The 20,861-nt window shown below is 36.2% G+C and overlaps 1 protein-coding gene across 1 annotated transcript; it reads left to right on the top strand.

Moving 5' to 3' along the window:
- The first annotated feature begins 3,409 nt into the window (after positions 1-3,409).
- LOC119837150 (proteasome subunit alpha type-7-1-like) lies at positions 3,410-6,517 on the top strand. Its single transcript, XM_038362672.1, has 4 exons — positions 3,410-3,669; positions 4,005-4,215; positions 4,506-4,652; positions 6,413-6,517. Exons 1-4 carry the CDS (start codon positions 3,410-3,412, stop codon positions 6,515-6,517), a joined length of 723 nt encoding a protein of 240 aa, XP_038218600.1.
- The last annotated feature ends 14,344 nt before the right edge of the window (positions 6,518-20,861 follow it).

Raw genomic sequence — 20,861 nt, 5'->3', positions numbered from 1 at the left:
GTCTGGATTAGCATATGGGCTTCTTTCCTTTTACCTGGGTACCACGCGATAACAGACTAGGTTCGAAGATATCCTATTAATATTATAAATGCGAAAGTTTGTATGGATGTATGGATGTTTGTTACACTTTCACGCAAAAACTACTGAACCGATTGCAATGAAATTTGGTAAGCAGATAGCTGGACAACTGGAATAACATATGGGCAACTTTTTATCCCGATATTCCTACGGGATACGGACTTACGCGGGTGAAACCGCGGGGCGCAGCTAGTATTGTTATAAATGTTTCGTTTTTATCTTATACACAAAGGAGTATAAAAATGAGCTAAATTCTATAGAAATTAGGATGAGATGCCATTTTACAAACCCTCAGAACCTTCCATGCGCAAAAACATTAAAAAAAAAAAACAACAGTTAGTCGAAACGTTCACTGTTAATTTTTATTTATGTAAATTACGTACACAACAATATAGTAACAGACCTTGCTATTATATAACATTATTCCCATGTACCTTTCGCTCATACATAATCTCAATTCATCCGGACACTAGTCTGTAGAATCTTCAAGAATCTCACAAAGCCCATAACTTAACGCTATTTCAGTAACAAGCTGAACAAACATACATTTCAATAATGTGTGTATAAAACATTCGCTAATGCTAATATGTCTTTACCGGACTCGTGGACGGATTTACGGTGTGGCCAGGGAACGGGCGGGTGGTCTTTATGAGCGATCCGTTTCCGCTATTTATTTTTTGTTCCAATGAGTTCTTAATTAAATTGAAATTTACGAAGTGTTTCAGTTATACATTTTTCACTAGACTCTTAATAACCTTATCATCATCAGCCCAAATATATGTTCCCGCTGCTGGGACACAGGCCTCCTATGAGGGTATAATATTAATAACCCTATACATGAAATTAAAACCTATATAGGTGTATGTACATAGTGTATGTCAGAACTAGCTTTCCGTCGGCGGCCTCGTCCCTCGCCCACCTAGTCAAAGGAAAGGAAGGCAGTTACGGTATTTTAATTGCATATATCAATAAAAATAAACTGAAAACATGAGATATTTAACAGCATAGAAAAAAAATTCTTTACAATGCTGTCAAAATTTTTCATTTATAAAGCATTTCAATGCTATAAAACTCAAAATTAAACTGAAAACATCCTATATTCATATTCACTCTCTCTCCAAATTTCACCCGAATCGGTCAGCGGTTTCAACATTAAGACAGACACGAGTTACTTTCGCATTTACAATACGAATAATGAATTAACATACAATTTAGGCGTAAATATTAAACACACAAAAAAACTACAATGCTAACTCGCTGTCTCTTGTAAGACCACATCTCAGGCTATCGCTACAGTAGTGGACGAAACGCAAACATATTAAATTATATGTCTCGCCAGCTGATGTATTGAGTGTAAAATTATCTATTTACCGACTCTTGTTACTCCGTTTTTTTATATTTGGTTTACATATATGTTTTAGTTGCGAAAAGCGTCAATTTACGAGGTTTTAAACTGGTTTAGATGAAGATCATACCAGTTTTGTGAGAAGTATTTTTAAAACATAAGTAGTCCTATATAATGGGATTAAAATGACATTTATTTGATTTATAGGCCCAAAGTATGGAACTACCCATCACAGATCTTCATAATTAAAAATGTTAAAAATAAAACAAGCAATTATTTTATAATTCCAAAAATATACTGCAGTATGTACAAGACTCTGTAATTTCGTTGGTATATAGAAATTCCTTCTTTCTTTCCTTCAACAGAACAGGACAAATAAAATGTCTCGTACTATTATTATAAACTAGCGGTCCGCCCCGGCTTCGCTCGTGGTACATATATAGCCTATATATAGCTTTCCTCAATAAATGGGCTGTCTAACACTGAAAGAATTTTTCAAATCGGACCAGCAATTCCTGAGATTAGAGCGTTCAAACAAACAAACTATTCAGCTTTATAATATTAGTATAGATTTAATTGGGCAGTCCATTTCGTTTTTCTCACCCTTCTCAGTCCATTCCTTATTTTCAGTCAGGATGGATGATGATTCATCATTCATTACTGATTCCTTAAAAGCGGGCAGCGCATTCGCCGAGATTCGCCTTTGCGAATGTTCATGGGCGGTGGTGATCGCTTACCATCAGGCGAACCACCAGCTCAGTTGCCCGCTATGATATAAAATAATAGTTATATTTAGACAATAACAACACTATTTACACATTACTAAGTCACTTGTGAAAAAAGATACATGCAAAAATATATAATAACCTCCATCCATAAAGCTACTATATAAAGATTAACAAACCAAGGAAGTGCGCTTACGCCAGTCGTAGGTTTTGTAAGTAAACACTTCCACTATTTGCTATGACACCACAAACAGATCCATAACTAAGTAGTTATTTTTATACATGACTTGAATTACGTTTAATTTCGGTGAGGTAATATTATCTGTGGTGCGCGGATTTATAATCTGTTGTATTTGTTAGGTCAATATTGGATTAAATTGTTTTAAGCATGCGATCATCGTGGTGTATGTTTATTGGAGTTTATTTGAAAACCACGTAACTCCTTCAAAATATATAAATAAAATAGCAGTTTTAATCTATACTTAACATTATAAAGCTGAAGAGTTTGCTTGTTTGTTTGAACGCACTAAACTCAGGAACTACTGGTCCGATTTGAAAAATTCATTCAGTGTTAGATAATCCATTTTTTGAAAAAGGCTATAGGCTATATATTATCTTAGCAGATCATAACTTACCATAAGGCGAGGTCGTGGTCAAGCACTTCCCTAATGAACAATAAAAAATCTATAATTCATCCTACTTATTCATATTACTTATACCGAAGAGATTAATGTTTCGATTAGAAATGTACGATTTTCGTTCATGCTAACAAGAACCTTATCCTTAATCATAGATAACCTCATAAAGAATAAAAAACAATTGTCATTTTCTAGCGGATCAGCGGATTTGACAGCTTATTTATTTTGTATACAATTTTTATATTTATTCACAAGTCACAAATATAAAACTAATTAAGAATGATTATATGAATTATTTACATTTGCTACCTTGTGAATTTCTGAGGAAACTTAAAAGACACATAGATTCATGCAAGTAACTTATCTTCACGGAGAAATTCGATCAGAAACAGTATCGTCTCGTTTTCATTGAAAAGCACTTTGAATCGTCAGATAATAGAAAAGCAACCATCGTATCAGACGGTATCAACAGAGAGAAACCAAACGAAGTTTAAATCGTTGTAATTATAAATTCAACAAGAAAACCACGATTTTTTAGAAATGGTGCTCGGCATTGCCACTATGTCAATGAATACAAAAACAATATTTTAATTAAATACCCTCCAGTACAAAATACCATCAACATGGGAAGTCATGATAGAGCAATCACAGTCTTCTCTCCGGATGGCCAGCTATTACAGGTGCAGTACGCCCAAGAAGCAGTGAGGCGAGGCTCCGCCGTGGTCGGCGTGAGAGGATCGAACGCTATAGTCATAGCTGTCGAGAAAAAGATGGTTCCAGAACTGCAGTGCGACAGGACGGAGAAGAAAATCGTGATGCTTGATGACCACGTGGTTCTCGGATTCGCGGGGGTCAGGGCGGACGCTAGAGTATTGGTTTCGAGGTAAAGTACCGGGTAAGACTTAAGAGAAGTTTAATATTAGAGTTCTTGACCAATCAGTTCTATCGATTAAATTATATATGAATAACGCATGTTACTTCTTGTACAATATTTTATAGGCTGAATTTCCTAGCATTTTATCAGTTAAATCGAAATGCCCTTATATACTTAATGACACCCTCAAAATTTCGATAATCCCGTTATATCTGTCGTTCAAAAGCATACAATAAGCATAATCACGTATTACAACAACGTTTTTAGTCCTAAAACAGCTACATAAATATTTTTTTTAAATTTGAATTCGAAATAGGGTGCCTTAATAATTATACTCTTTACAGAGCCCAAATAGAATGTCAAGCCTATCGCCTAACAGTAGAAGATGCCGTAACCATCGAGTACATATCCCGGTATCTAGCTGGTCTGATGCAGCAGTATACTCAGAACAATGGTCGGAGGCCGTTTGGGGTATCCTGTCTCGTTGGCGGGTTCGATGCGGACGGACCGCATCTGTTCCAGACGGAACCATCTGGAACATTCTATGAGTGGAAGGTGATAGGGATTCGTTCATTGCTATGGGTGGTGCAATCTTTTACAGAAGAAAATACGTATTAAGATGTATCAGAGCTTTCTCATATGATACATAGGTTTATTGTTTTAAATAAGAGAAAGAGAAGATAGTAATTACTTTGGCAATGTACAGGACAAATACGAATCCGAAACAATATTGCCATCCAACATGGATTTTGGAATTTCGTTCTGTCACATGCTAAAACATTTAAACACCGCCTACGAAGGAGTCTCATAACGCGATTGCAACAAGATATGTTAATTCTTTCCAGGCATGTTCCACAGGCAGAGGAGAGAAGGCGATACGGGAGTACTTAGAGAAGAACTATTCTTCTAATCGAGTGGTCACAGAACATGGGGCCATTCAGCTCGCTGTCAGATCTCTTATGGAGGTCCAGTATGGAGGGAGGGAGTTAGAGGTACGTACCTTAAGACCTAGGGGATCGTATTAAATATCGTCAATGACCTTTAAGTATCAAGTGTCAGTTTGTAAGGTCGCCACTCTCGTCCGCCATAAAAAAAAGGATTTCAATTAATTAATCTCCTAACGAAAAATTCAGCCTATTAAGAGAGCGAAGTCCCGTGTCCCCTAGTGGAGTGGGGTATGGGGCAGATGATGTACATCTGTTTCACTGATCGATTTTCTTTACGGACGAGTAGGTGATAAGCCTTCTGTGTCCTGCCAGATCGAGACATTTTTTTTCTTTTTTGCATCCCCACCGGGAATTGAACCCAGGACCCCTCGGTTCTACGCTCACGCGTTAACCACTGTACCAAGGAGGCAGTCGCAATCTAATTAGGAACTCCTCTCTAAAAAGTGTATGCGCCTTGATTTTCTTATATGTCCTTTACACTACAATATTTATTTAATAATTTGTGTTACAAATAATGATACAATAGCTCCGGACGCAATCGGGCGTTTGTCCTTATTAGGTGTTGTAACGTACACTCGGTTATTTGTTGTGTTATGTATTCTGTTCTGAGACTTATATAGCGACATTGTTTGATAAAGCTGCTGCATAAATAAAAGCTTAATGAATAATTAAAAATATAAAATAGCTTGCTGCGCCCCGCGGTTTCACCCGCGTAAGTCCGTATCCCGTAGGAATATCGGGATAAAAGTTGCCTATATGTTATTCCAGTTGTCCAGCTATCTACGTATCAAATTTCATTGCAATCGGTTCAGTAGTTTTTGCGTGAAAGTGCCACAAACACACACACATCCTTACAAACTCGCATTTATAATATTAGTAGGATTAAACCTACTTACAAAATAAGTGCCCATTTTATAATACTACGTTCCTAAAACCCACATTAGGTATTTGCATTCTTGCTGTTTTGCGTCTTAAAAGAAATACAATATATAATCGTGTGAGCTGAAATATAATGCTTTAATAGCAACGTGAACTATAAATATCATGAAAATTTTGATAAAATACGGGGTGCTTTTCTCATTTTTGGATTTGATTTACTTTCCTTAATTCACGCTCTCACTGAAGAACATAAAAGCGAATTAATTAGAACGATGAAAACTTATCATCATCATCATCATCATCATCATCATCATCATCATCATCATCACCATCCGCCGATACATGTTCCCACTACAGGGACACGGGCCACGCTGGCCATGTTCGGGTTGGTTAGTAATTATACAGGAAGTGATTTAATAACTTACTATTCTTAATCCACATCCACTTCACACGTGTCGACACGCCGTTTATGGATTCTTTTAATGTTATTAGCCATGAACCCGGTTCAAGGATAGGGCGTTGTAATTACTCTATATCAGCTTCATATTGCAGTCTTGTCTATCACAAGAATCTTTAAAAACTTATACCGTTTTAATTTTTAGATATGAAGTGTGTAAAAGGTTATTTACACAGGTGTTATAGTTATTTATATAGAATCATAGTGTAGTTAGGTATTAAAGTATTATATTGATCAATTTTTTATCTATTCTTTCAAAATTTATCATTTTTATAGCATTTCAATGCTTTAATACTAAAAATTGAATTTAAGTGTTATATTATAATTATTAATTTTATGTAAGATTTACCGTAAATATGTTATACATATTACCCTTTGTTTCTTCATAATCTGGGTATAATAACGTAACAAAACTAACGTTTAATATAAATGAAAAATTTATATAAGATCGATCATTTGACCACCACAGGTCGCAGTACTAAAAAAATCATCACCGCTCATAATGCTAACAAGTGAAGCGATACAATCCTATATCACAGAAGCAAATAAAGAAAAGGAATGTGCGAAGAAATAATGTATATACATTATACAATATTTTATTATGATTTATGTGTAACTCCGTAATTCAGTCGTCTTATTTGTTACGCGTGTTAAATTGAATTTAGCGCCATCTATGATGACGGCTGAGAACTACGTGCTACATGTGTTTCGTTTATTGGACGGCAGACGTCGTGAGAACGTATTGCAAGAGATGGCGACAGTTGTAGATAATTAAACGTTTTATGTTTTACAATATTATATATTTTTTTATTGTTATTATAAATTTATTTTTTAGTTTTTGTGATTGTTATACTATCTATATTAAATACATTGATTTGTTATGGCTGCTGTAATATTATTTGAAGTTCCTTTCAACTTATGTATTTTTATATTATGTATACATTTTCTTTTGTTACACGAAACTATTGTTTCCGCTCTTCATAGATTTATTCATCGAGATGTAAGTGTATTTCATTATAGATTATAATACTTGCAATGCTCTTAGCGTACCGATGATTCGATACTGTAAACGACCAGGTAAAAAACTTTTTTTACTAACCCTTGCCGGATTTTCATTGTAGTTAAATGATGAAGCGGATTTTTGTACTACGGTAACGGAGTAGGAATAAAATAAACCATTTAATGGCATCATAGTAGATATAACTAGAACGTATGTTGTTCAAACAAATAAAATAACATCTTATCTTTAAATCACAACCACAATTAAGTGAGTATATATTCATGTATTATAATTTATAAACTTGTAATTTATTTCAAACGCTCCAAATAATGTTGGTACGAAGCCAACTGATCTGACCCACAAAATGAATGGGCAATGAGAACTCAAGTATCGCAGGTCATGTAGACCTCATTTCCTGCTTCAAAACTGTGTCTATGGCCTATGGGATTAAAAATTTAAGCGAAAACGCGCATGCGCCAGTTTTGAGTGTCTCTAATATAGGATAGCCATAAATAACGTGCGCGAATCACGGCGTATTAAAATTGCATAAAACAGAAATAATAATTTTATGTCACATTACACATATTGTTAAAGTATTTTAATAACTTTTCCTTTGTCTCAATGTGTTAAATATATATTTAAAAAAGATTTATATAAAACATGGTCATATAATTCGATTGAAATTTAAAAATGGAATAGGAGAAAAATAATTGTCAAACCAGCTGAGTGCCGATGTTACCTGAAACAAAAAACAATTATTAGATAGATAACTACCTTTTGGATATATTTACAATGTATGCAATACTTTAATGAATCCCTATTAATGATATAATGGTATACGACTACGGTAACTTTGTCAATCTGTTTGTCTGTCTTATCTTCAGACCTAAACCACTGGATGAATTTGACTAAATTTTATTACAGAGATTGTTTGAAACCCGACAAAAAAAGTAACCCCGGACTGTCTATTTTTTCTGCGACTACGCAAGCGAAGCCGCAGTCGGAAAGCTAGCTAGTAAGCTAGTTCCAATTTGAAGTCAGCAATCCATTTGTAGAGACGTAAGATCTAATAGACCTTACGCCTCCCCCAAATGTTCATGGGCGATGGAAGCGCTTACCACCAGGCGACCCACCATGTCCATTTACCGACGGTGTCATAAAAAAAGAACTCTCTCCATCAACTTAATTTCGTTCATTTAAAATTCAAATAAACCATCACACAATCGCAGAATTTTCCATTCGTCGAAACTATGAATGAATAATTGTCCATTAATGAATTCATATCATTACCGTAATTGACAAACAGACAGTCGACTCTCATTAAACATAATCACAGCGAGTTATTACAGGTATTATCATCTGTTTGATTGTATGATGACATCGCAGCGTGTTGCATGCTTGTATATTATATATAGCTGCGCCACGCGGTTTCACCCGCGTAAGTCCGTATCCCGTAGGAATATCGGGATAAAAAGTTGCCTATATGTAATTCCAGTTGTCCAGCTGTGTACGTACCAAATTTCATTGCAATCGGTTTTGTAGTGTGTATTATAAATGCGAAAGTTTGTAAGGATGTGTGTACGTTTGTTGCTCTTTCACGCAAAAACTACTTGCAATTAAATTTGTTACGTAGACAGCTGGACAACTGGAATAACATATAGGCAACTAACGCGGGTGAAACCGCGCAGCGCAGCTAGTTTTTTATATAAATAGATAAAAGATACCCTAAAACTTTCACGCCTACTGTGAGAACTGACAACTCAAAAATATCGCACTTACGCTAAAATGTTTACGGAAGTGAGTCATACGTTAGAGACGCTTCACACCGATGCTTTTAGACATGTGAGATTTTGTGTTTTATGAAACATAGTCTGCATTTAAGGCGCACTAGCTGCGCCGCGCGGTTTCACTCGCGGTCAAACCCGACAAGTATTTATATAGTTCATGTTTCTGATGTATAGCCTATATTATTGTTGTTGAATGATTGTTTTTTTTTGTTGAATCTAAACTAATATTATAAAGCTGAAGAGATTATTTGGTTGCACACGCTAATCTCAGGCACTACTAGTCCGATTCGAAAAATGCAATCAGTTTTAGATAGCTCATTTGTAAAGGAAGACTGATGATTGAAGATAGATAAAGCTACGGCGAACAAGTATAAGATAAACCTACTAATATTATAAATGCGAAAGTTTGTAAGGATGTGTGTGTGTTTGTTGCTCTTTCACGCAAAAACTACTGAACCGATTGCAATGAAATTTGGTACGTACATACCTGGACAGCTGGCATAACATAAAGGCTACCTTTTATCCCTATATTCCTACGGGATGCGGACTTACGCGGGTGAATCCGCGAGGCGCAGCTATTATACAATAAAAATATCGCACGAACAAAACTTCGGATCGCATCCCGTTTGACGCACAGCTAACACGCTTCGACTAATGAACTCTAAGCAATAAAACCGACACAATGGCGGGACGGGATCGGCGATTGCTCGCTTCCTAGTTAAATACCTGTAGGTACCTATATTTTGTAGGACTCGATATAGAGTAAGACCCGATATTTAGAATAAACCCTCACAGGCCTGTTTCCCAGCAGTGGTCTCAGGATAATACATATATATATATATCTATAATAATATATATAAAATTCTCGTGTCACAGTTTTCGTTGCCATACTCCTCCGAAACGGCTTGACCGATTCCTCTGAAATTTGGTAAGCATATTGGGTAGGTCTGAGAATCGGCCAACATCTATTTTTTATCCCGATATTCCTACGGGATGCGGACTTACGCGGGTGAAACCGCGGGGCGCAGTTAGTCTAGTATATAAACACGTTTCACAGTGTCACAGTTCACAGTTTTCGCTGCCATACTCCTCCGAAACGGCTTGATCGATTTTGATGAAATTTTTTGTGCTTATCCGGTATCTATGAGAATCGGCCAACATCTATTTTTCATACCCCTAAATGATAAGCGTAAGCCAGAACAGTGTTTGCCGGGTGCAGCTGGTATATATATTTTTTTGTTTGCATGCCGGACAAATCTTTGTGGTTTTTGGTATGCCTTATTTAACGTATATGTATTATGTATTTTCTTTTCAAATAAATGAATAATATATATGGGCTATATGTAAGTATAGTGTCACTAAGCAATGAATAAGCTTTTTCTAGTGAAATATTTTTAAATCTAATCGGTCAGTTTAGTGGTAGGTTTTTTTTATGACATAGCGAGCAACTGAGGTGATGGTTCGCTTGATGGTAAGCGATCACCGAAATTCGCGAAGTTAGTAGTACCTCTACGAATGCGCTGCCCGCTTTTATGGGGTAAGGGAAAAGGAAAGGATTAACGACTGGAAAGAAGGACTGGACTGGGACGGGTGAGGAAAAGGAAACGGGCCTCCAGCTCCCCCACTCATGGTACGAAACACAGTGTCGTGCCACTATTTCACTCCGGTTTTCTGTGGGGGTGTGGTACTTCCCCGGTGCGAGCTGGCCCAATTCGTGCTGAAGCGTGTTCGACTCCCACATTAAGTAGGTATTTCTTATTACTCGAGTATATTTCTGTGTTCAATGGCCTTAAAACACATCGTGCAGATACTTTTTTCAAGTGAAAATCTACTCATTGTTTGGAAATTAAAAACTTTTTAACGGATTTTAAACGCGATTTATTCATTATATTATTAACCCGACGTTTCGAACACTTTACAGCGAGCGTGGTCACGGGGAGTCTCTCCGTTAAAAAGTTTTTAATTTCTAAATGTATAATACTCGCGTAAAATCAAACACAAGAAATACTACTCATTGTTGTTACTGATAACAGAATCCTACTAATATAATAAACGCGAAAGTTTGTCAGTATGGACGTCTGTTACTCGTTCACGTGATAAGCTGTATCACACTTAATTAACGACAATCAGTCCTGACGTTCACAAATTATTTATGACCCGTCAAATGACCGCTAATAAGCGCAACGGGCCCCCACGGTTTGTCAAAAATTGCCTCGTCTATTGAATAATTGTGAGGTGGAAGTCTTTCATTTGCTTCCTTCTTGGGAAATTAAGACAATTTGTCGGTCCTTTAGATAGAATGTATTTAGTAATTAAAGACGTTTTAACGGATTTTAAAAGCGATTAATTAATTGCATTATTTAACCAGACGTTAAATAAATCGCGTTTAAAATCCGCTTAGTTGTTAATCTCTAAATGTATAATACTCGAGTAAAACCAAACATAAGAAAATACTAGACCAACGTATTGATTACATAAAATAAATATGGTTAACAAAAAACAAACGCTTCGATATTAAAATTGCCCCACTTGCTGTATACGTTGTTGATGGGAGGCCGGAGGTGGTGATCGTTTACCATCGTGCGAACCACCAGCTCAGTTGCCCGCTATGACATAAAAATGCTTAAAACACATACAAAGATCCTACTAATATTATAAATGCGAAAGTTCGTAAGGATGTGTGTGTGGTTGTTGCCCTTTCACGCAAAAACTACTGAATCGATTGCAATGAAATTTTTGTACGTAGACAGCTGGACAACTGGAATAACATATAGGCAACCTTTTATCCCGATATTCCTACGGGATACAGACTTACGCGGGTGAAACCGCGGGGCGCAGCTAGTATCACATAAATGAAGTGTTAAAAGCTAATTACGTCGGCGCTTTTACACCGCCTACTTAAGATAACAATTCTAACAATGGCCTCTTATCATCCATATTCGTAAGCTAAGTAATTAAGAAAACACAGAAATACTCCCACGGTAGGGCGAGAGGTTTCTTCGCATTATATTCATTACAAGCCGCGCCCCGCGGTTTCACCCGCTTAAGTCCGTACGTAGGAATATCGGGATAAAAAGTTGCCTATATTTAATTTTTAGTTTAATAGCATTGAAATGCTTTATAAATGAGAGATTTTGAAAGAATAGAAAAAATTTGATCACGAGGCAGGATTCGAACCTGCGTTTCTTGCCTAACCGTAGCAATTACAGAAGTTTTTTCTATTCTTTTCAAATTTTTCAAGTTGCCTATATGTTATTCCAGTTGTCCAGCTGTCTAAAAAAAAGAATATATTATAAAATTTTACTAATTATTTGTGTCTTTGAATTTACTACAATAAGTTATAGTTAATGCAGTCGCAAATCTTTATAAATGTACGAATAACTATAATATATATAATAAATCTTTATATTACCATTAAAAAACGTTGATTATATAAAATAACTTTTAGCACACTTTCGCGAGACTGTTTCGCTACTGAAATTTAATTAACTTTTACTCTTATATACATAAGTAAGTCATACAAAGTAAACAATCTCTAATAACTTCATAATGCGCAAGTAATTTGCATATTATAGTTTACTAGCGGTCCGCCCCGGCTTCGCCCGTGGTACATATGTAGCCTATAGCCTTCCTCTATAAACTAAACTCTCTATTTTTTTAACAAGCTTTTATTACCATCGCCTGTATGTTTGTGTGTCTTAAACCGATTCCCTTAGACTCGATTTTGACCCACTTTAAGCGGACAGATTTAATTCAGACTTTTTACATTTATCAAGGATCGGTGAAAATACAATAATTTCATGAGTTTATCAGTGTTTTATTAAATAATTCACTCAATTTATTGATTCTATCAATAAAGCGTGTTTCTCATTATCTTAATTTTTTATATTTTTTATAAGGCGCGGAAGCTTTACGTTTGTCCGTCTGTCTGTTCACTACAACTACTCTCCCAAAACCAATTGAACATGATATATCGCTGTCTTTAGTGATGGAAATAAATGGGAAAGACCCAGCTACCTATTCCAGTAATGAATCGATCAGTGAAACCAATACACCCTAACCCCACAACCAGACAAAGGTCATTCAAACTATCGCACCACACCTACCCAACGGCGCTACAATAAAAGGTGCGCCAAATTGCCGTATTGCTATTTCACAAGGCGGTGAGTGACTTCTGTAAATGCTAATAAGCTGCAATTCAGCTTATTATATACAGCATACCCAAAGTCCATTCAATTGACACCACACTGTGGTTCAAGTGAAAAGTTCAATTAAAACTATATTTATGAGGCCCATATTCTTTTTCCTTACCCTTCCCAGTCCTTTCCTTTATTGCTCTCGTCAATCCTTTCCTCATCCAATTTGAAGTCAGCAAGGTTCACCAGATGGTAAGCGACCAGCACCACCCATTAACATTTGCAGAGACTATATGCCTGGCAAAATGGATTGCCAACTTTACTGGGGAAGGGATTAGGAAAGGACGGATGGAAGGAATAAAGGAAACGCCTCCAACTCCCCCCCCCCCCTCCTCACCGAACGAAACACAGTAGCATGATACTTCACGCCGATGTCCGATCGCCGATCCAATGCATACCTCTCGCCCGAGGAGCGAGAGTAAAGTCCACCAGCAACACTATCCCTCATCGACAACAATGTTGGCCAACTGTTGCTCAACCACTGGATAACATTTTTTATGTCATAGACGGCAATGGAGCTGGTGGGTCGCCTGATGGTAAGCGCTACCACCGCCCATGAACATTTGGAGAGGCGTAAGGTCTGCAATCGACCTCAAATTCAAATGGATTGCCGACTGCAAATTGGAAAGGGATCAGGAAAGGATTGAAGCGAGGAATAAAGGAAAGGACTGGGAAGGGTAAGGAAGAGGATATGGGCTTCGAAACACAGTAGTATGCTATGTCACGCCGGTCTCCTAGCAGTGTGGTACCTCCCCGGTGCCCGCTGGCCCAATTCGTGCCGAAGCGTGCTCGACTACCACATACAAGATCACACCGCTATAGCGCATGATTCGGGCCACACGTCGCTCTCAGCACCGGTCGCAAAGTGGGTGGTATCGGTACAAAACGAGTTTCGTTATTGTTTTTAAAACAATCACCTCCGACTCGTGAACTTGACACGCGAGATGGCGTTAATGTGATGCGGTTTAACCGACTTCGCAAAAGGGAGAACAGGTTTGTTAATTAATTTTAAGCGGAGACTTAATTAATTAATTAATTATGCCACTTCAGAGATAAATTGTTTGAAATGAAATAGACTGTAGCTGCTGTTGGGAATATGATGGACTCTGTACAAGAGATAGTTTAATGCCTGTAGGTATCACTGTATAGCATAAAACAAAGCCGCTTTCTTTGTGTCTATGTCTCTATGTATACTTAAATATTGCAAACTACGCAACGGATTTTGATGGGGTTTTTTACAAGTAGAATGATTTAAGACGTAGGTTTATATGCACTATAACACCTATTATACTACTTCGAATTGAACGCGTGCGAATCCGCAGGCAAAGCTAGTTTAGTTATATATACAATATTAAGCGTATTTTTTTTACTTTATTATTTTTCTTATTTAGTTAAACCATTTCAGAAATCAACCGTTTGAAGTGAAATAGTAGCGGTTATACAGAATAAGATGGAATTTGCATCAGAGATAGTTTATTGTCTGTATATTCGCATAGAATAAAACTTGTCTCGAAACACATAAATTGTATCATAAATTTTACATTGACCTATGATATGTCTAGACTACTTTTACGATACTTTTTGCTCACTAAATTTATTTAATCTCTTATATCCATTAAATTCGGATACATTTAAATATAAATACCACTCAAACAAAATAAAAACATGGCTTTAAATATTTCGAATTTCGAACGTCTAAAAACCAAAAAAAAAAGGCTTCTGAAGTAACAACTATTTAAGTTATCTGTGCTTATATATTCTTACTTTAAATCTATACAAAAAAAAAAACAACATTGGAGTTCGTAATGTACCATGTAGAGGAAATCATATGTTTTTTTTTGTTCCGGTTAATCTCTGGAACGGCTGTAATGTTTTATCTAATTATTCTTTTAATGAATCAAACTCAAAAAGCTATATATCAACTCTTCTATTAACGAAAGCGAATAATTATCATATCTTATTTATTTTATGACTATATTTCTGCTAATCCATTACCCAACATCAACTGTTTGATCAGGTGCCCTAGAATCTTATCTCGAGGCTTTACGGCGATACTGTATTGTCTTAAATTGCGTTACTTCAACCGACTTGAAGAAAGAAGACGAATAAAAATTACAATTTTATTCACATTGTATATTCCATTAATAAAAACTAGCAGAGTAGTATAATCCTACTTCCTGCTAGTCCTACTAATATTATAAATGCGAAAGTTTATAAGGATGTGTGTGTGTGTTTGTTGCTCTATCACGCAAAAACTACTGAACCGATTGCAACGAAATTTGGTACGTAAATAGCTGGACTACTTGAATAACATATAGGCAACTTTTTATCCCGACATTCCTACGGGATACGGACTTACGCGGGTGAAACCGCAGGGCACAACCAATACCTTATAATAAACAAAAGGCGAATCTAAAATCTAATAAAGTTAAAAAAAAAATAACTTTCACTAATGGCTTTGTAAAATAAGAAATACGCTACCCTTGTTAACGGTACAGAAACAATAAAACAAAACACAAGCAAAAATTGAGCAATTTGAGCTTAATTAATGAGTCGTATCAGTTTACCTTCAAATCTATACCAATAAATGGTCGACCGCCGCGAGCGTAGAACCTTTGAGCGTAGGGTTTGATTCCCGGTGGGGGTAAAAGAGATCTCGGTCTGGTAGGGTACAGAAGGCTGATCACCTACTTGTCCATAAAGAAAATCGATCAGTGAATATATGTATATCATTTGTCCCATACCCCACTAGGGTACGGACTTCACTTCTACCATTTACGGACTTAATGATGATTAAATAAAAAAAAACAAAACTGCCTTTAAACTGTCAGAACTAAACCAAATTTAAATGAGAATAGAGAATCACATAAAATTGTCTTCGAAAAAAGCACAAAGCAATTACATCCCCCTCCATTTTTAAAGTCGGTTGAAAAGATCAGGATTTTTGTGCAAACTTACAATCCAATTTTATTTTATTGTTATAGATTGAGTTCATCATCATCATCAGCCCACATATGTTCCCACTGCTGGGACACAGGCCTGCTATGAGGGTTCAGGCCATAATCCACCACGCTGGCCAAGTGCGTGTTGGCAGATGTCACATGTCGTCGAACTTTTAATTCTCCGACATGCCGGTTCCCTCACGATGTTTTTCTTCCACCAGATAAATTGAAAAATCAATTCAGATCATTAGATTGAGATAGCGTTGTGGATTATACAAGACTACTGGAAGGCCTGTGTCCCAGTGGGAACATATATGAGCCAATGATGATAGACTATCACGAGCCAAGCGAAACCGGGTAGTGTAATGATGATAGACTATCACGAGCCAAGCGAAGCCGGGTAGTGTAATGATGATAGACTATCACGAGCCAAGCGAAGCCGGGTAGTGTTAATAGTTAATACCGCGGTGACACTATTTTGCATCCAGCGTACCTTGCTAGCGAGATATCGCCGAGTTCAACGTAACGCCAGCGAAGCCTGACGCTCACTTTCCCAACGAAACCGTAGCGTGTTGCTTGTTATATAATGATTCAGCTGATACAATCGTCGTTTGTTTATTAACTTGTTGGTGCTTTTGCAATTAGTTAAACACAAATTTATAATTTAAACGTTTTTTGCATATCTCACAAAAAATACAATTATTTTACTTAGTTATGTAACTTCTGGTAATATATCAGCTTTATAGGTTAATTTAATAACTAGGTAATCGCCCCGAACGAATATTATAAAGAGGATGAATTTGTATTTTTGTTTGTTTGCAATGGATTAACTCAAAAACTACTGGACCGACTTAAAATTTTTCACCATTAGAACGTCAGCTGCAACGTCACTGAGTGACATAAGCTATATATCTACCCCGAGCAAAGCCGAGGCGAACAGCTAGTAATTTATAAACACATTTAACAAGACCTCCAAATATATATGTAAACAGTTATTCAAGATCCTGTGTTCACACTAGGTGCTATTACACTATTAGAATATAAATAATTATTGAATTAATCAACTTATCCTACTAATATTATAAATGCGTAAGTTTGTAAGGATGTGTGTGCGTTTGTTGCTCTTTCACGCAAAAACTACTGAACCGATTGCAATGAAATTTGGTACGTAGGCAGCTGGACGATTGGAATAACATATAGGCAACTTTTCATCCCGATATTCCTACGGGATACGGACTTACGCGGGTGAAACCGCGGGGCGCAGCTAGTAATTTATATTTGTCATTAATGAATAAAAAAAACAACAAGTATAAATACGCAAACTTTTTTGTTATTACAATATTTGAAGCTGCATTGTAAAACTTAAACAAAAGCTTCAACGAGTTTTATCAAAATCAGTCGATACATTATCGACGTTCGCACAATCAAACAGACACTACACAACGTGTTTATAACCTGACATAATAAAGATAGCATCGAAGCGTCTAACATAAGAGTCCAACATCTGGCATAACTCATCCCGCATTGGGCGAGGTCAGTGACACTTGCGGGCGGCGTTTTTGTGCGCGTGCGCTGGGGTCAACGACCGATAAGATCGATCGATAATAATATTATGGCGTGGATAATTGGTATTGATTTACGACCGGTTTAAAAGTAAGGTGGGTCAGAGCGGGTCAGCATAGTTTATAATATTGTTAGCATATGATACCAATATTATTAAAGGTAGAATTTATGTATGTATGTTTCTTATATTTCATATTCAATACTGCAAAACAGCTGAAGAGATTATAATGAACTTTTATTTATTGTTATTATGAAAGGCTCAAATCTCAATGCGTTACGATATAATGCATATGTTAGTTGTGATAGTTTTCGTGATAAATTTACGGGAATTAAAAATAAATAAAATAAAATGCTATTTTTTCTCGTATAACAACACATTATGTAAACTTTAAACTTATGGTTATTTTTGTAATTAAATTTTAACTAATACCAACTTAAGTTTAATTATTTACTTATTTATTAACTATTTTGTGCAAGAACCGGAATTAAAAGTTAATTGTAGTATTTAACTAATAACCACCTAATGTATAATACCTCCTCAACTAAATGAATTTAAAATTTAATCATTTACATGAAATCAAATTCAATGCATTTCGGCATCCCAATGAATATTTAAAATGGATTTTAAATAAAGACATAAAACTTTCATTTACATATTATTGCGGTCAGCTTATATACATATTAATAAGGTCATTTACTAAATAAAATTATCGAAATGACTTCATATTAAGTGATTTACGATTATTTTAATTAAAACGTCTAATTATATATGTATTTTTACGTGATTTCATTACATTCTTACATTAATTTTAGTTTGGTTTATAATTAACGCGAAAGTTTGTATGGATGTTTGTCATTCTTTTACGCGAAAACAGCTAACTACTTTTTATCCGGGTACCACGAAAGTGACGCCGCGGTTTACAGCTAGTAGATTAAATAGTACAGTTATAGAAATTATATTCAACTAGCTTTCCGGTCGCGGCTCTGTCCGTGTAGTCAAAGGAAAATATATACAGTCTCCGAGTTTCACCCGCTTAATTGCCGATCCCGTGATTCCGGGACAAAAATAATGTGTGTCCTTTCACGGGTCACAAACTACACCTCCACCAAACTTCAACCAAATCGATTCAGTAGTGTAGGCGTGAATAAGAGACACAAACAAACAGACAGGTAGACTTTCACATTTATAATAATAGTAGGCTAACTAACAAAACAATTACTCATTTGTAACCGACTTCAAAAAACGAGGAAGTAACCGAACCGACTGTATTTTTTATTATTATCTCAATAATTAACTGGGTGAACCATATTTTTAAGTAACTAGGGCTGCCCCAAAAACTACAAATAAAATCACCCAGAAATTAACTATAATGTGTGTTAAAATAAATTGTTATTTCTTTCTTTCTTTATAACGGCCTGTATCCAATAAATGCTTAGCAGCAATAAAACCTCTTTAGTATTGGCTAGAGAATGCACCAGCCTTCTTCGAATCAATATCAATTATACCTGAATAGCTTTTTATCCACTTTTTCTTGGTCTCGTGACAAATTGCTGATACGTAATTGGTAAAGTGATGTTTTTGTGTGTGATTTGATTAAGCTGCGGCCAGTTTCCTTGATTTATGTGGTGCTGTCATTGCAGTATACTTTATAGGAAGACGCGAGTGTCAGACGTCATTTATTTTATGTGTTCTGCTGGCAACCCTAATAAGTGTAATTAAAAAAAGTGTTTGGCTTAAAGGTCTCGTAACCAAGCCATTAAATATTAAAAAAAAAAGTGTTCTGCTGGCAACCCTAATAAGTGTAAATAAAAAAAAAACTAAACCGCCTTCAAACTGCCAGAAGTAGACTAAATTTTCATGTTTCTTGTTCACCCAGTAAATAGTTATGATGTGACAAACAAAAAAATAATACAGACGAATTGAGAACCTCCTTTCTTGTAGGCTGTTAAAATAAACCGTTCGAATTTGGGATCTCCTCCTTTTAGCGTAGTCGGTTAAAATGCTGAGCTAAGGCTGGTTTTAGCCACGCTGATGACACGCTGACCATCCGCGTTGACAACTGGCCAGCGTGACACTTAATCAGCCTAAATAAAAACCAATTAAAAACAGTTCAGCCGTTTCAGATATTCTGTTAATCGCAAATAAACATTTTGAATTTTAACACACTGATATTCAATCTGAAAATTAATTGATCTGCCAACCATATTCTACTAAACGGTCTCGACTCTTAACATATTACTTGAGTAGATTATAGTTTGAATACATAAAAGCTTTTATATGCTAAAACTAGTAGGTTATTATTGGGGAAGGGCGCTACAAAATGTAATTTATGTCAAATTATTCTGATCTCACGTGGACTTGCATAATTAAACTTCTCAAAGGAGCTGCTTTGCTTTGGCCAAGTGTGTAGAATCTACATCCACACTCACATATACAGCACTAGCTGCGCCCCGCGGTTTCACCCGCGTGACTCCGTATCCCGTAGGAATATCGGGATAAAAAGTTGCCTATATGTTATTCCAGTTGTCCAGCTGTCTACGTACAAAATTTCATTGCAATCGGTTCAGTAGTTTATGCGTGAAAGAGCAACAAACACACACATCCTTACAAACTTTCGCATTTATAATATTAGTAGGATAGTAGGCTAGTTTGTTTGCTTGTTTGAACGCGCTCATCTCAGAAACGAATGTGCCGATTTGTATGGAATTTGATATAGAGATAGTTTGAGACCCCAGAAAGAACACAGGAGCTTTAATCGCTCGCATCTCACAGTAACGGAAAATTTCCCCTGGAAAACCCAGAGGCCATTTATCATTTCATACGTTCACATCAAGTAATGACTTACTAGACTCTTGCCCCGGCTTCGCCCGTGGTATATATATAGCCTATGTCAATCAGTGAAGTTGCAGCTTTCTAATGGAGAACGAATTTTTGAAATCGGTTCTTAGTTATTAGTAGTTCTTGCGTGAAACCGTTACAAACATACAAAAATAAAAAAGCTTCCTTTTTGACATGATACCTATTTTTCAAAGTAGGTACACAGATAGCATGTCGCGTCTCCTTTGCATCTCAGTTCACTTACAAAGGAATTCACGGGAGAAACTAGCAAAGGTCAAAGGTTACCCACTTGCAGCGAGGTGCACGGGCTAAAATAGTTTGCGAGACATGATGACCTTTGGGGTTTCATTAAGATATTGCATTTTACGCGAGTACATAAGTATAGTATATATGTAAAGTTTGTAGGTATGTAATAAGATAATTTTTTCTAGCAATAAACTAAATTTTAATGGGACCACGCGGGAGGCGATAGGGTTTCAAATAGATAGATAGATAGATAGATAAATAGATGGATGGATATATGGATGGATGGATGGATGGATGGATGGATGGATGGATGGATGGATGGATGGATGGATGGATGGATGGATG

The sequence above is a fragment of the Zerene cesonia genome, chromosome 26, assembly GCF_012273895.1.
Source record: "Zerene cesonia ecotype Mississippi chromosome 26, Zerene_cesonia_1.1, whole genome shotgun sequence".
NCBI lineage: Eukaryota > Metazoa > Arthropoda > Insecta > Lepidoptera > Pieridae > Zerene > Zerene cesonia.
Note: the sequence above shows the minus strand (reverse complement) of the source record. Positions and strands in the feature narration are given on the sequence as shown.

Bases quoted from the DNA above. Each gene is read 5' to 3' on its own strand.
- LOC119837150 (XM_038362672.1), top strand. From the start codon at position 3,410: ATGGGAAGTCATGATAGAGCAATCACAGTCTTCTCTCCGGATGGCCAG. The intron at 3,670-4,004 runs GTAAAGTACCGG...TACTCTTTACAG, and splicing joins GCTAGAGTATTGGTTTCGAG to AGCCCAAATAGAATGTCAAG. The intron at 4,216-4,505 runs GTGATAGGGATT...AATTCTTTCCAG, and splicing joins GAACATTCTATGAGTGGAAG to GCATGTTCCACAGGCAGAGG.